The sequence below is a fragment of the Daucus carota genome, chromosome 5 (assembly GCF_001625215.2).
Source record: "Daucus carota subsp. sativus chromosome 5, DH1 v3.0, whole genome shotgun sequence".
Taxonomy (NCBI): Eukaryota; Viridiplantae; Streptophyta; class Magnoliopsida; order Apiales; family Apiaceae; genus Daucus; species Daucus carota.
Window position 1 is genome coordinate 46613662 of NC_030385.2, and position 16839 is coordinate 46630500.

A 16839-nucleotide genomic window follows, 5' to 3' on the forward strand; every position below is an offset into this window, starting at 1 on the left:
CCAGGGTGTTAGAATATAAGATCCTGGAAAGGGCCATTCTCTAACACCTTGAGGTTTTAGAGTAACTGGTTACTTGACATGGTATCAGAGCGAGGTTGGCAGAGGACTCAGGTTCGATCCCTGCCACCCCCAATATTCTCACAATTTATAGTGGCACGAATGGCAAATCAAACACCTTGAGGTTTTAGAGTAACTGGTTACTTGACACAGGGATTCCAACTCTCTTTGTACATGTATCTACATGTCTCTATAATCAAATAGGTTGTGGTTCACAATCATTGATGACTGTGGACATGTTTGGTGGCATATAATTTTGAGATCGTTAGATGAATGTTCAGTCAGAATTATAATTTTTTTTTTAATAGGTTCTGTTGGACGGGAGTACGTCCGGCACTCAAAAGCGTTGTAAGTGATCATTTTCCTTAGAGGTAATTGCATATCGCACCCCCTAACTATCGTTCAAAAACGATATTGTACTCATACTTTGAGAAACTCAACTCGCACCCCTTATCTTTACAGTTCAAGCCCGAGATGCACCCCTCTGCCGTTAACGCCGTTAACTCCGTTAAGTCATTATACAAGTAATTGCAAATCGGACCCCCTAACTTACGTTCAAAACCGATATTGTGCCCATACTTTTGGAAACTCAAATCGCACCACCTATTTTTACATTTCAAGAACGATACGCAACCCCCCCCCCCCCTAACTTCTATTAAAATACTTCATCCGTCTCAATTTACATGTCCCTTTTGCTTTTCGAGGAGTCAATTTGACTAATTTTTGACCAACTATTAGAAAATATTTATTTATTATTTTAGGAAATAGAAAGTTATATATTAAAATAGACTAAATTTACCTAAAATATACACTTACACTATTTTAAATATAAACAAAAAATATTATGTGATATTAATTATAAATAATACTTAAATTTATATAAATTTATATATTTTAGGGGGTGCGATATGCAATTACCTCTATATTTTATTCAATATATAAATTTATGTATTATTTATAATATATATCACATAATATTTATTTATATATATAAAATAGTGTGTATTTTAAGTACTTAATATCACATAATATTTATCTATATCTATTTTAAAATCATTTGATATGTAAAATCATTTTGACTTGGGGATAGCTTAATTAAACAAAAATTTAAAAAAAATATCATCAAAAAGTAAATCCAGTCTATTTTAATATGCAACCTTCTATTTTCTAAAATAATAAATAAATATTTTCTCATAGTTGGTCAAAAATTAGTCAATTTGACTCCTCGAACAGCAAAAAGGACATGTAAATTGAGACGGAAGGAGTATTTTAACGGAATTTAACGGAAGTTAACGAAATTTAACGGAGGGGGTGCATATCGTTATTGAAATGTAAAGATAAGGGGTGCGAGTTGAGTTTCTTAAAGTATAAATACAATATCGTTTTTGAACGATAGTTAGGGGGTGCGATATGCAATTACCTCTTTTCCTTATTCATCCGGATTTTCATCCAACAGTGAAAAGCAAAAACTGTAGGATCATGTATTAATTTGAAAGGGTCCTACAATTGAATTTGAAAGGGTCCTAACAATTGGATTTTTTTAATAAATAGGTCATTCTCATCATTAGCCAAACATATTATCATTTTAAGATCGTAAATTACAGAAAAATATAAAATTCCGTTACAACCGAAGTCATAATATAAGTGGACTGAGTTTCAATTCAGAGGCATTGATTCCGATTTGCAGTAGAATCCAAGTGTTCGACAATTAAATTTACATCTTAGCATACTAAGTTTCTAAAGACAAAGTTGCAGCAACTCCCTCAGATGATCAAAGTTTGATCTGCTACAAGATTTCTTTACCGTCTGATTCAGTCATCGAATTCAGCCGTCTCACCCTCTGATCAATCTCTGCCATAACTGCCGGTTCCTGCTTTTTCCGTTGCTTTGATATGTTGGTAAGTGTTAATGAGCCAATCTTATCGAATGCAACCTGCATTTAATAAGAATAACCACATGCTTCAAGTTTTTGGTACTGTTTTTCAGAAAAAAACCGGTGCTACAAAAAAAAATGATCAGGAAAATGATCTGTGCTAGACGAGACATGAAGTAAAAGGTGAGATGAGAGGATTCACCGTCAATAGTTCATCAGGATCAAAGAGATGATGGGTGGTCGTTTGTAATATATTAATTACATCTCCAACATGTTGTGCCACGAGCAGCTCCTCTTCTTTCATCTGCAATCATTGAACCGGAACTTCATTAGCATTACTCAATATTCATCTAAATGACACGCTAGGGAATAAAAGCTTTCCGTGAGCTTTTAGGAGAAAAACTCTTACCTTGAAAATAGCAAGAGCTACATGGAAAAGAACCTTTGCACCCTCATAAAAAAGGACATCCCACACCCGCAAGGTTGTCTAAACAAGTAAACACAAAAGAATTTAGTAATAACAATCCTGAAACTGGAAGCAATTGACGTGTGTGTATGACTTTGTCTCTAGTCTCTATCCAGTGGTATATGCATATTGTGATAAAGAAGTTTAACCTCTGAGGGCAAGCTCTTTGAAAAGACGCACAAGAACCACTCGGTGGCAACTAGGGAGACATCAAATTCCAGAGCTTCCAGATGAGCGGCTATTCTGCATTTGTTTTGGAAATTTTAAAACCCAACAGAATCCAACTTTTTAGATGATTAGTCAGAGAACATAAAAGAATGGTATTACCTTGGACATTTTTTAACCAGTATATCCTTGAACACCCTTTGTTCAACATGGCAACCTGATAAGTTTGTCGTGTAACAATCATTAACTAATACATTCTCCAGGAGGACAGCTAGCATCCAGAAAGCATCTTCTTCAGTTTTCATTACAAGCAACAATAATGCTCCAACATAATTTAAACCCTGCATCAAAATATACATCCAGACCATTAAAATGCAGTTGCAAGCTTTCAGACTTAAAATCCTGACAACATTTACCCAACAATTGTTTATCAAGTTTAATTATCAAAAGCTTGACCAAATTATGAATGAGAAGTGATGCAACAAAGAGTTCAAAACAATACAGTGGGCAGCATATTGTAACATGCAAATGTTAATCTGTGCCTGAATTGCGGTCAGTGATAGGTAATGTTGCAGAAAATAAGAGATGCAACAAAGAGTTCATAATAAAAAACACAGAACAATACAGCAGGCAGCATATAATCACACATAAATGTTAATTTGTGCCTAAATTGCAGTTAGTGATAGGTCATGATGCCGATTCACTCAATAATTAATGAGACGTTGAAGTAACCAAAGCCTTGCCTAAAGAATCAGAAATTAGTCATTTTAGTTATTATGAACCAACAGCCGGGATCTATAAACAATGCAAAAGCTAAAATTAATAGGCAAGAAGTAAAATCTACCGTCTTGAAACTTCACAGGAAGTAGCACTATAGATATGCTAGTTAGTTATAGTGTAGCATCTATGCTTATTAGAGGTATGATTTCTGAGCCTGGATCTAACATTTATCAAGTCTAAAAGTCGGGGAAAGCATGTATATCTCCTTACACCATATACAACAAAAAAAAAATTGTTTATATTATGTCCTAGTTCATTGGTAAAAGTTGATATTGCACAAGTATTATTTAGTGTTGGTTTCATCGCATTTATACCAATTTCCAATATGAATGATGTGACTGCAAACATGCATATATTGGAAAATTTTGGTAGGAACTGAGTTGATGTATAAGTTACTTAAATATGTAAAGTACGCACCTGACAGTAGCCAACATCAGAATCACGAAATGAATACCCAACAAGAACACGTCTGAGAGCTGCATGACCTTCTTTAGTGTCTAACCATGGGTGACCTGGAAATGTTCGTGGCAGGTCCTGCATATCTCCAATAAAACATTTCCAAGTATTAGAATGATTAGTACTAAAAAATTCTACTGTTATCTTGCTTACTCAAAAAATATAATGATACAAGCTTACAAAGGTAAAATAACTTGCAATGAAGTACAGAACAACATGATGGAACTATGGAAGTTTAGTCTGGCTACATGTATCTCAGAATGATCAGCTGCCCATGCCAGTATCAGATCGCTGGCATTCCAAGGCATATAGGCGACTAGCCGAGACAATGATGTTCACAAATATACAGTGTACTTACTTTCAATTTATATAGGTCATGGATTATTATATAGCATTTACGCTTAGAAAATTTTATTTACACCATTTGTTTGGTATAAAAGCAATAGAGTTTAACTAAATTCTGCATAATAATCTGCCATGTCTAATAATATCTCCATAAGTGGGTGCAAGGTAGTGTAGATCATACTTAGTACATTAGTACCATGTATCCTTTGACAAGAATGCCTGTGCAAATGAATGAAACATTCTTTCCACCTCTTATCCTAGGCAATACCCACATAGGGCACACTTAAGTGTATATGCTGCCCCCGATGGCCCGATGTAACTTTAAATTACAACAATATACAAATGAAGATCTTGAACATGTCAAAATTCCTATTAGAACATAAACAGATACAGACTTTACAGAGACGAGTACTTTGATAATAACATAATAACAACTCAATTCCATGCATTTTAAGAGCCTGAAACATCTCTCTCTCTCTCTCTCTCTCTCTCTCTCTCTCTCTATATATATATATATATATATATATATATATATATATATGTATATATTTGCAAACAATTTTTCATTCAGTTGTAATCTTGATCTCATAGTGTTTATAAGTTCCTTCTGTGTTCCTACCAACGGAATTTCAAATGCTCCATATTTCGATCCAAATTAAAACATGAGTCTATATGATGATCTGATAGTGTCAAATATAGTGTATATATACAGCTAAATCACTCTTTTCAAAAGTAGCAGTCAATATAAACACATTCCTTCTTCCATTAACAAATCAGAAACAAGCAATTACAATTCACTACTTCGAATTATCATCCATACTCAATATCAAAAGCATCAAAAAAAACAAAACAACAGATCATCATATATCGAAGAGCAAAAACAATCAAGACACTACTCACATGATCAATCTGCTTAGTCGCAGGTGTAACCTTCCCCTCCACCGCAACAATCAAATCATTATAATAGCTATTAGGCACAGTAGACTTCTTCTTAGCTGCACCAGACAATGAGAACCACACCTTTGGCCTCAAAACCGGAGGAATTCCCTTCCTGATCAACTTCTTCAGTGAAATCGCATTAACTAAATTCGAGAAATTCAGGGAAGCCTTAATGGTAGAAGACACATAACTCTGCAAATACCAATTTGAACCCTTACTAGCCTCTAGTGCCCACCAAACTTTCCCTTGCTCTCTCACTTTCTCCCTAACTTCATTCAATACATTAACATCATCCACATTGCCTTCAACTGTAAACCCATAGAGATCTTGAAACTTCACAACTATGTTAGCCCTTCTGGCATGAATGCTTGGCCTCAAAATCGAAACTTGAGCTTTAGAGTCAAAATTCAAGTCTCTCCTTTGAGTACCCAACATCTTATCTACACACTATAATCTAGTATCAAGAATCAAGAACCAAGAAATCAAGAACCCGGAATTACTATAAGAACTAAATCAAAACATCTGAGACAAGGGCTCTTTTAAAAAACTAAAATCTTGATTTTTTATTTATTTTGACCACTTGGGTCCTCAAATTCTTGATAAAATTATGCTAAAAATTGAATCTTTCTCCAAATGGGTGCTCAAGAAAAGTGGGCTCAAAAGATTTTTTTTTTTAAAAAAATATTATTATAAACTATGATAACACCACAAGAAAGGACAAGAAAATCAAACCCAGATAATCACAGGGCTGCAAACAAATATATATATATATATAATTGATGCTGCTTCTGCAAAGACGCTTAAGAAGAAGGCAAGAAACAGGAGGGTATCTTTGTGACTTTGTGATCCAGAAAATAAAAGATTTAATTTAATTTTAAAGAGAAAATAAAGATAATAAAACGGAGCTGAGAAGATATAGGTTGATTTGTCTAAATTGGAATGCTAGAAAATACTTAACACTTTAATTTATTACTTACTGGAATCTTTATCGTTAATTTTGCATTATTCACATGGGGCCACGTACAAATTTGAATTGACAACGTTAATAACGTTAACAATGGAGTTGTGGTCATGCGGTGGGTTCGGTTTGGGCACGTTGGAGAATAGTTGTTTCAAAACCCTATTTCTATGTGAAAATGAGACATAATTCTTTTAAGAAAAATAAAAATAAAACAGTAAACAAAAATAAATAATAACTTTTAACTTGTGAATCTTCTATGATGTTCTAAATGAATTTGTTCTAACAAAATAGATGTTTTTATTTTTCATAAGTTAATTATTCCTTACATTTTAAAATAATGGTTGTATTTGATTTTTCAATAACTAAATTAATCAAATTTTGATCGTAAATAAAAATTATTCTCTTATAATTTTTATAAACCGAATAATATATGTAAAAATAGGTCATTTTTTTTTTTTGAATTATGCAATATATACAATCGTGGGTCAAAAAATTGTTCAATCTGACCAAGCCAAATCAAAATAAAATTACTACTTTGAGATGGGGTATAATAATAAAAAATTAATTAAAATACTCCCTCCATCTCAAATTAGATGACCCCGTTGATTTTGGGCACACAATTTAAAGTTCATTGACCGCATAACTACACGTCTTATTTTTAAAATTTTATTTTTGCAAATAAAAATTAAAATACAAAATTTTCATTTACAAAAGAAAAAATAAAAAAATAAATTTCAGAAATAGACGGTCAATGCACCCAAAGTTACGTGTACAAAGTCAACGTGGTCATCTAATTTGGGATGGAAGGAGTATCCGTCTATGTAATTTTGGAATGTGCAGCGATACAATCTCGAGGCTAAAAAAAACAATCAATTTAAAACGCGTTTTGAGGCCATTTGGTTGTAGTAGTGCTACACCATACATAAGTTGCTGTATTTCAACGTCCGTGACTCGGTTTTAGATTTCATCATATATCTTGCTTGATTTGCACGGGTATTCAAACACTCTGGGTCGTGGAGTTGTTGCGCCGGTAGATTAAATTATTACTCCCTCTGTCCCTCTCATTTCTTTACGGTTACTATTTTGAGATGTCCCTCTCATTTTTTTACATTACTATAAATAGTAAGTTTTTCTCATCATTACACCCACTATCTTCCCCTACTATCTTATATTTAACAATAAAAACTACTATTACACCCACTACTTTCCTCCACTATCTCAAATCTATTATTAAATATTGGTAGGTCCCACCACTTTACCCACTTTTCATCCAACTTTACTCATTTTTCATACATTGTCTTGATCTCCGTGTCCCCCTTCAATGTAAACAATTGAGGGGGACGGAGGGAGTAGTAATTTCCGCTCAAATTTGTGAGCCAATAAGATACGAAAATTTACTCATTTGCTTGTCAGTTGAGTTTGAATATGCACCCAATTCGATTTGTTATGTATTTAATAAATATATAAATATAAATTAATGTTATAATTGAAGTGATTTCGTGATATATTGGCTCGAAATATTCCGTAGTAAACAGAATATTCCGTAGTAAACAGAAATATCTATAAACATCACATATTTCAGCATGATTTAATATATTTCATGAGTATGCACTTAAATCTTTGTATCTATATTTGAATTTGTCAAGTATAGAATATAATTTTATAGTAATCATTCATGTTAGCTAGAATGATCGTTTATCTGATTACATAAAATACATATAATTTATAAGATATGTCCGTACATAGTCAATGATATTTCAAGATTAATAATTTAATATTATTTTTATATTATTATAAATAAGTTTTAATAATTTAATATGATAATTGATGGCAAATAATTATATTATGGGTGTCCATGTATCATGAGCTCTGTTCTAAAAATCGGTGATTAATCCCTATTAATAATCGATTAATTCATGTTCCTTATCTCGCCGAACTGATTAAATCTCTGATTAATCACCGATCAATCCGATTAATCCCCGATCAATTCAATTAATCCCCGATTAATACTTGTTTCGTAATTTCGCCGATTAAGTCCGATTCCCGCTTTTTACAACACTGATCATGAGTAATATATTAAATTATCACAATTTCAAATAAATAATTTCTCATTTGAGTGTGTCACTTTTTTACATAATTTTTTGTTATTTAAATTGGATATTTTAACTAAAATTTAAATATAAACAATATATTGAGTTCGGTTATAATTCTAGATAATTGGAATCATATGAGAATTCGAACTTGTGTCATTAAGCGGGTGTTTAGCCCGGTTTTTTAAGTCGGGCGAGGAGTTATAAATTAGAATTACTTTTTTTATTGTTTGTGTAAAAAATTAATAATTGTTTATAAAAAATTAAGAATACTAACTTGTATTTCATAACTTTTAATTACTATTCAAACACTTTAATTACAGTTGCTTCTAACTTGTAGTTCTATCTTCTTGCTCTAAACAAGAAACACCTATTTTAATAAGAGTGAAACGGCCCCTAAATGTGATGCAGATAAATCAGCCAAAGCTTACATGATATTGAGATGAAGTATGGAGTCATGGAGTCAGGAAGAAGCAATGAAGACTAGTAGTAGTGGTGGACAAACCCGAGCCACTCCTCTTTCCTTCTTGTTAAAAACATTGTGCATCTATTTGTGGATAATTTATATTTTGACTATAAAATTTGATTTTATAAATATATATAGAATCGTTTTAAAAGATAATTTTACAATATTTTTATTACATTAATAATTTTTATACTTGTTACATTATAATCATATAAAATTTATAAATATATAAATTCAAAATTATCTTTCACGTATAAATAACTACTCACGGATAAGTAAGTCTTTCATTTAAACCAAATGGCCGGAAACTGCATATGCTTTGTATCTACGTTTAAAATGGCAGCTTTTTATTTATCTAAGATTTTTATAGAATTTTCTCATCGGAAAATGTTTTTTACTTTTCATAATCTTGACTATTGGTGCTGCTATAGTGCTATTGAGTTTCTTGTAAAAGAAGACTCGTCTTGAATATAACCGGTCTAAATAACTCTAAAGCTGTATTCACTTACATAAAAAGAACATAAAATGAAAATGAATGAGAATGAAATAAAAAAATTATATAAAAATATTATGAAAATATAAGAAAGTGTGAGAAAATATTAATTAAATATAAATGAGTTCAAATTTCTTGCGATATGATGTAGGATATGATGTAGGAGTGGAATCATCATTCTTTTCAAAACATGTGAATTTTTGTTCTTTTTTTTTGTTTCAAAAAAAAAGAACTATAATTAAAATAATCAAATGATTAAAATAATGAAAATTATAGAGAATTTCCAGATCAACTACAAACTTTGTTTTATTTTCTCACTCCCATCCAAATGAACACAACCTGATAAATCCGCATGGAACAAGATTCATGGTTCCTCGATTGAGGATAAAACAGCTTGGATGATATGTATTTAGCTTTTTTATTTTTATGATGGGATTCGATTCTTATTAATTCATAGCAATTTATATATTCTATTATTATTAAGAAAGAAATTTTTACTGGTTCCCCTTCATCGTTTTAAATGGTGATTGGTCACGGAGGATGTGACATTTTTAAAAAGGTGATCCCAACAATATTTAATTAATCAATTTATATTCAAAAGTCAAAATATAATTATATACTCCCTCCCTCCCACCCAATTCTTGGTCACGGAGGTTAAGAAATATGTATAAAGTAGTAGAAAAGAGAAAGAAAAGTGGGTGAAGTGGCGGGACCCACTGATTTTTAATATATAAAAGAGAGATAGTGGAGTAAAAGTAGTGTGAAAACTGAAAAGGAAGAAAAAGTGGAAAAGTGGTGGGACCCATTAACTATTTTAGGAAAGTTTTGTAATGTAAAAAAATGGATGAGACAGCCAAATAAGGAAACTGTAAAGAATCTGGTGGGACGGAGTGAGTAGTTGATTACCAGGACAGAACACTTTCTGACCCAATCTCACTCTCGGCGCCGAACTCTTATTGATCTAAGTCTGAACGATTCTTGTCCAAGAAAAGTATTACTAGAATGGGCCAGAACTTGAATGGTCCGGAAAGTATTAGTATCACTATATTTTTTTTCAATATGGGCCTCACAACAAATCAACTATTTATTTATTTAGTTGTAGCCCATTAATATTCTTATAATATTTTAATTTTAACAGGTATAAAGTTTTAAACAAATAATAGATAAATTTGATATAAAATAATAAATATGCGAATCTTTAATTATAAGAACATGAAAAGGTCAGCAAATAAAAACCTTTGGCGTAATGGGCCTGGCTTGTAAGTTTGAACGAGTTTTGAATTTTTGCGATAAGAAATGAATCCTGATTCTTCACTCTTTCAACAGAAACACAGACAAACATCATTTGTGCAGATAATGTGGTTTTGTTTTTTGACACTTTTAATTTGAATTGTTAGAAAAATATATCTTTATATAATATATTTCAAAACTTATTGTTTTAAATGAAAAATATTTTTTTATATCTCAAATTACGTGTAAAAAATCAAAACGACTGTCACTTTATAATGTACCTTATGCTAAGATGGTAATTCTATTTCCTCAAAATAGTTCTCCACAATATTAATTAATTTGTATATAATTAATATTTACTACTTTACACTAAAATTATAAAATATATATGTACCAAAATTATATGTTCAAAATTAAATCAAATAAATATATACGTGTTTCATAAAATGAAACGGAGTGAATGCTAACTAATCTTTTTTACATTAAACTATCAAAGCTACCATAAAATGAAAAATGAGAATTTATCGTGGAACAATAGCCATTACTTCATTCATTATTGCAGTTAGGGCAACAAGTGTATTAATTAAAAGTCAATAGACAGGTTGTATTCTACCAACTCTCAATATTTATACTTAGGTCGTTGGATTTTAGTACAGGTGCCGATGTTTATTTTTGAAAGAAAAATATTTTTGAAAATGAAAGGGTACGGTATGTCTATATAATATTAATTAATCTGTATGTAATTAATAAATATAATTCTAAATTATAGGTGATCAAACGTAAGATAAACATTATCGAACAACATAATTATTGTGACAGACTACATCAGCATAAGGGATACTCCATCTATACTGTACGAGTATTTAATTTATTTCATACAAACAATTGATTATATCACCTCCTAAATAAGTTTAATTATGTTGGTTGTTAGGGGTTCCGAAAAAGGAAAATGACCTTGGTGTCATGGTTTAGTACTACAATTTTAAAAGCACAGCTATGTCATGAATATACATCAAGATACCACTAGGCCAAAGTATGCTCCTTTTTTCCATTTTCAAACAGTAGTAATTTTTGGATTTTGAGATTATTGTACAGAGATTAATATATTATTTACTTTTTAAATATTTACATTAACAATTTGAATAGTGATCAAAATAATTATTAAATTATAACATTTACGACATTAAAACTCTCGAATATATTATATTTTATATCTTTTTGCACGTGGTTAGGTCCAGAAATTATTTCAATTTTGTTCTTTTGGATAAAACTTATTATTTATATTTATTTACAAAAGGAAATTTATATAAATAACAAAACCACATTTTTTGATCTTAAAATATGTGTAAAAAGTATATTTAGAATCATAAAAATTGATTAAATATTGTGAATGGTATGAAAGTAAATATCTTCAAACACATCATTTGAAACACAGAGGGTATTAATTTTTCAATCTTTCATCAACAATTCTCAAATTAAAGTAAAACTATTGAACATATTCCAGTAAATATTTCCTGAAAAATTCAAATGATCATGTACACTACTACCTCCTATAACTCATGAGTTGGCTAACTCTAAGATATTCGTCAAGCCATTCTTGACACTTAAACTAAGTTAAGGCCTTAACTTGAGCAAATTTAACATTGAACAAATAATACTGTTAAAATATGGAGTATATTAATTATATTGTACCATATACTAACGATTCACTTCTTTTTTAGATTTCGGATTCGATTATGGTTTATATTCTAAGGAAAGAAAAAGAAGAACGAATATATCTATATCTCTATGCAAAATTTAGAGAACAATGAAAATAATATGTATATTATTGAAGAATATGAAGAACAATAAAAGCAATGCCTGGCTTTCCCATGTACGCCTAGTAAAATCCTCCTAACCGATGAATTCTTCACCGGAAACAAGTTTTCTCAAAAGTCATTCACCGGACCGTTGTGGAAAATCCAAGAACTACTATTATTCCCAGCTATAAGATCTCGAAACCCTTCTTCTAGCACTCCAAGCCCATGTAGTTCCTCATGCTTCATGCTCCTTTTGGCAACACACATATTAAAAGAGAGATAACCAAGCTAGAGAGAATTAGTCTCTTATTAAGCTAATGAAGAAAAAGTAAGAAGAAGATATATAGAGAGAGAGGAGAGGAGAGGAGGTGAAGTGGGGAAGTAGAAAGGGTGTTCCCAAGAAGATGATTACGAGCGTTTCCCGTTAATGTTGTTTTCAAAGGGCCGTATTAAATTAGTGTAGTAATTAAAAATCGGTTTTTCTATGGTGTGCCCATGGGCACATGCTAAGCGCGGAAAATTTTGTGCTTGGATCATTTTGATTGGCTCCTATCTAATGATAATGGTGGACCCCATGCAAATACACCAACCAAACCAATCAAAATCTCCCAAAATACAAAAATTTCCGCACTTAGCATGTGCCCATGGGCACACACTAGCCAAACCGATTAAAAATTTAGGGGGCCATAAACAGGCGCTTTTGTTTCACACGTTGGGGGTGTTCTCCTTGTCTTCCCGGAAACGTTTGTGCATGCTTCTTATCCTAGTTTTATTTTGAAATAGAGCAGCTTTTAAATTATCGAAATAATATATTGCATCCGGTGTTTTCGGAATTTTCGATTTATTTAAAATACATAATAATTTTAAAAAATATTTTATAGATTTATTACTTATGCTTTGAATTTACTCAGAATCTTCGATATATCGTAAAAAAAATTCCGACAAATTCTGAATCGGTCGGTCAATTGATTAGTTCTGATTTGCAATTTCTAACATGATCAAACTAACACACAAAAGAAGCTAAAATTGACTGGATAAATTCAGTAGAAACTAGTTTAATGTGATTATATCAAATTTAATCTCTATCAAATTCATCGGTTTGTGATATGATCTGACAAGTTTTTCCGGTCAAAAATTATTCCTCAGCAAATACGTACATGATAAAATTTTATATCAAATTATAATTCCAGTTATTTTCCGTAATACAACCTGGTTAATCATACATTATTGTTCATATCATATATATGGGGTCCTATTTCTGCTTCATCAACAGAATATAATCACAATAACAAAATAAAATTAGCTAATCAGCTGCTAAATAATTGGCTGACTAATAAATTCCTATATAAATTGATGTATACCAAACAAGCACTTAAAGGCCGAGTTCACCTAATAATTGCTGGGAAAAATTAAATAAGCAATAATATATCTTGATTATATCGATCAAGTATAATTTAAATTTTTACAGATTTTGAAAGAGTGAATCTCTAGTGAAAATACGGAGTAGAAAATATAGCCGCGTCGCGTTGTCAAGGAACAATTAAAGTCCAAAGTATGTGAAGACAGTTTACATATGTTAAAGCCCATCAGGTGGATGATCGTCGTGGTTCGGATCTTGATTTATTAATTGGACATTGGAATATGAACACACACTCTCCGCCGGGATATGTACGGTGATTGTCCTCCCGTTAGACATCTGTCAACAGTTAACGGTCCGGATCTGTTGCGGTCCGTTTAACATTAGTCGAATAAGTGGGAAGCATTATGAACTAGATACAAACACTAGAATATTGATTTGCTAATCACCTTGATTAATCATAACTAAAAAACAGATATAATTAGAACAGGGTAAACTATAGTGTCAATCAATGAAAATGGACTATCTTAGGATTTTTGAATACGAGGAGGAAAGAATAAATTATTTGGCTGGCTTTCTTTTTAATCAAGTTTCACTTAAAAATTTAAATCAGTTACTCGTAAATCAGAAACTAATATATTGAAAGAAAATCTTAATTTTTATAGTATATTTTTTTAAATTTGATACTGTAAATATGTAAAATATCTTTTTACAAGATAAATTTTAATTAGATTAGTAAACAGAATACAAAATAGAGTGAAAATTATGCAGGAGAAACATTCACAGTCGTGCATGCGTGGTTGATCAGGTTTTGTAAGCAAAGATTATTACTCCCTCCGTCCCAGTGAGTTATATACATTGGGATCGGACACGGAGATCAAGAAAAAGTGTAAGAAATGGGTAAAGTTAGATGGAAAGTGGGTAAAGTGATGGGACCCACATATTTTTTAATAATAAATTTGGGATAGTGGAGTAAGGTAGTGGCAGTGCCGGCCCTTGACCAGTGCAACCAGTGCTCCAGCACTGGACCCATTGGGCATTGGATTAGGGGCCCAAACCTTTTTAAGTCTGGTGTATATGTTACTCCCTCCGTCCCACTCATTTCTATACAGTTTCCTTTTTGGAACGTCCCATCATTTCTATACATTCCAAATATAGTAATTTTTTATAATATAAAACACTACTACACCCACTACATTCTTCTACTATCTCCATTCTATAATAATATAAACACTATTACACCCACTATTTTACCTCACTATCTCAAATCTATCATTAAATATAAATGGGTCCCACCATTTTACTCACTTTTCATCTCAATTTACTTATTTTTTACACTTTTTCTTGATCTCCGTGTCCAACCCAAACGTATATAATCTACCGTGACGGAGGGAGTACTACACATCTATAACTCTATACCTGTAATTTAGAAGCTTTTTTCCCCTGATAAAACTTAACGCACAGCACAGGCCATGTTAACTGCTGCACCATGCTCCACCATACGATCAATTCAATTATATAATTAACTTTCAAAGTTTCAAGTTCTAATTTAGGACTTCAATTCTCACGGAAACAAAGGCAATTACAATTTTTAAATTTAGTTGTTTATATATTATCCCAAAATTATAGTAACTAATTTTGTGTTTAGAAGATATCATCTGTTTTAATATATCTAATTTCAAGTTGCTTGGAATTTTTTTCAATATTCATTTTAGTAGTCTTGTATAAAAGGTCCATAAAAAAATTTTCACATTAGGCCAACGAAATCTCAGGACCGGCCCTAAGTAGTGGGTGTAATAGTGTTTTTATTATTATAAATGAAGATAGTGGGAGAATGTAGTGGGTGTAGTAGTGTTTTATATTATAAAAAGTTGCTATTTTGAGAATGTATAGAAATGATGGGACATCCTAAAAAGGAAACTGTATAGAATTGATTGGGACGGAGGGAGTAATCTATTTGCAGATGATTATGGTATAATTAATTGCGGGGTCGCGCTCATGCAAAGGTAAGTGATCCGTAATTGTTGACTTGAAGGGAAATTAAATGCGATTAAATTCATCACACGTGTTTGAATGGTTAATCTCTGTTGTTCGTGAGCATCTTTTGATTGGAGTAATCCTGTGCGTACTGCAGTAGGTAAAGGTTTGGGTACTTGCTGCTGCAATGAGAAAGCATTATTATCAAGACGACAGGATATAAAGTAGAGTAGTAGTAAAATGTTTTTCTTTAAACCTATATTTGATCAAAAGCAGAAACATGAAAGTAAGGCATCAATATGGACAAATGTGGCACCGATCGAAGACGAGGAGTTAGGTTAAAATTTTATACGAAAATCTGACAACAGTGAACAGTCCAGGGACGGAAAAGAGGGGAAACTCAAATACCGGTTGGTCGGAAATTAATAAAATATCTCATAAGTTATACTCCCTCCGTCCCCCTCAATTGTTTACATTGGAAGGGGACACGGAGACCAAGACAATGTATGGAAAATGAGTAAAGTTAGATGAAAAGTGGGTAAAGTGGTGGGACCTATCAATATTTAATAATAGATTTGAGATAGTGGAGGAAAGTAGTGGGTGTAATAGTAGTTTTTATTGTTAAATATGAGATAGTGGGGGAAGATAGTGGGTGTAATGATGAGAAAAACTTGCTATTTATAGTAACGTAAAGAAATGAGAGGGACATCCCAAAATAATAACTGTAAAGAAATGAGAGGGACAGAGGGAGTAATTTTTAAATTTCTTTTCTTTGAATTATAATATTAATCATATGTTTTAAAAAAATTCTAAAAATAATGATTTTAACCAAACGGTCAAAAAACTTAAGAGTAAATACCAAAAAATCAAACAACTTAAAATTTAAAATATAAAGAGTAGTTGTTAGTCTGTGCACACATCACACACTGCATACTGGAAAATCCGTTTTAAATTTTAGCACGATCTCCAAATAGTGCAATTTTGTTTACCGCTAATGTTTGATCGTAAACTTGGTCAAGTTTGAAACAAGAAATGAAACATGCCCCAACTGGCAACTGATACCAAAAATGAAAGGAAAGCATGAGCATTGAGCAGGGTGAAACGAAGTCGTCAATATTTAAGATCCGAAATGTGACAAGAATGAAAAAGGTTGTGGGGTGGTTAAGGAGTCCGACATGATTCCTCAACAAGGTGTAATTGCACACTTGAATCCACAGGCAGCGGCCGGTCAAAGCCGGTTAGGACGCATCTCTATTAATTAAAACTAAACATGTTTATGATCCCAACGTAGGAGAGCAGGACGAGTAGAGTTGTTATAGGGAATATTAATGTCGTTGTCTCCCCCTCCTTTTTTTTTATTTTTATTTTTCTGTTTTTTAAGAGCC

At 31.8% G+C, this 16839-nt stretch overlaps 1 protein-coding gene across 1 annotated transcript; it reads right to left on the minus strand.

Annotated features, from left to right (window-relative positions):
• Positions 1–1621: 1621 nt before the first annotated feature.
• LOC108220016 (uncharacterized) lies at positions 1622–6039 on the minus strand. The gene is made up of 7 exons (XM_017393648.2): positions 5043–6039; positions 3759–3875; positions 2724–2902; positions 2546–2639; positions 2340–2417; positions 2133–2234; positions 1622–1990 (listed from the first exon to the last, which is right to left on the minus strand). Exons 1-7 carry the CDS (start codon positions 5514–5516, stop codon positions 1844–1846), a joined length of 1191 nt encoding a protein of 396 aa, XP_017249137.1. The 5' UTR covers positions 5517–6039; the 3' UTR covers positions 1622–1843.
• Positions 6040–16839: the final 10800 nt, after the last annotated feature.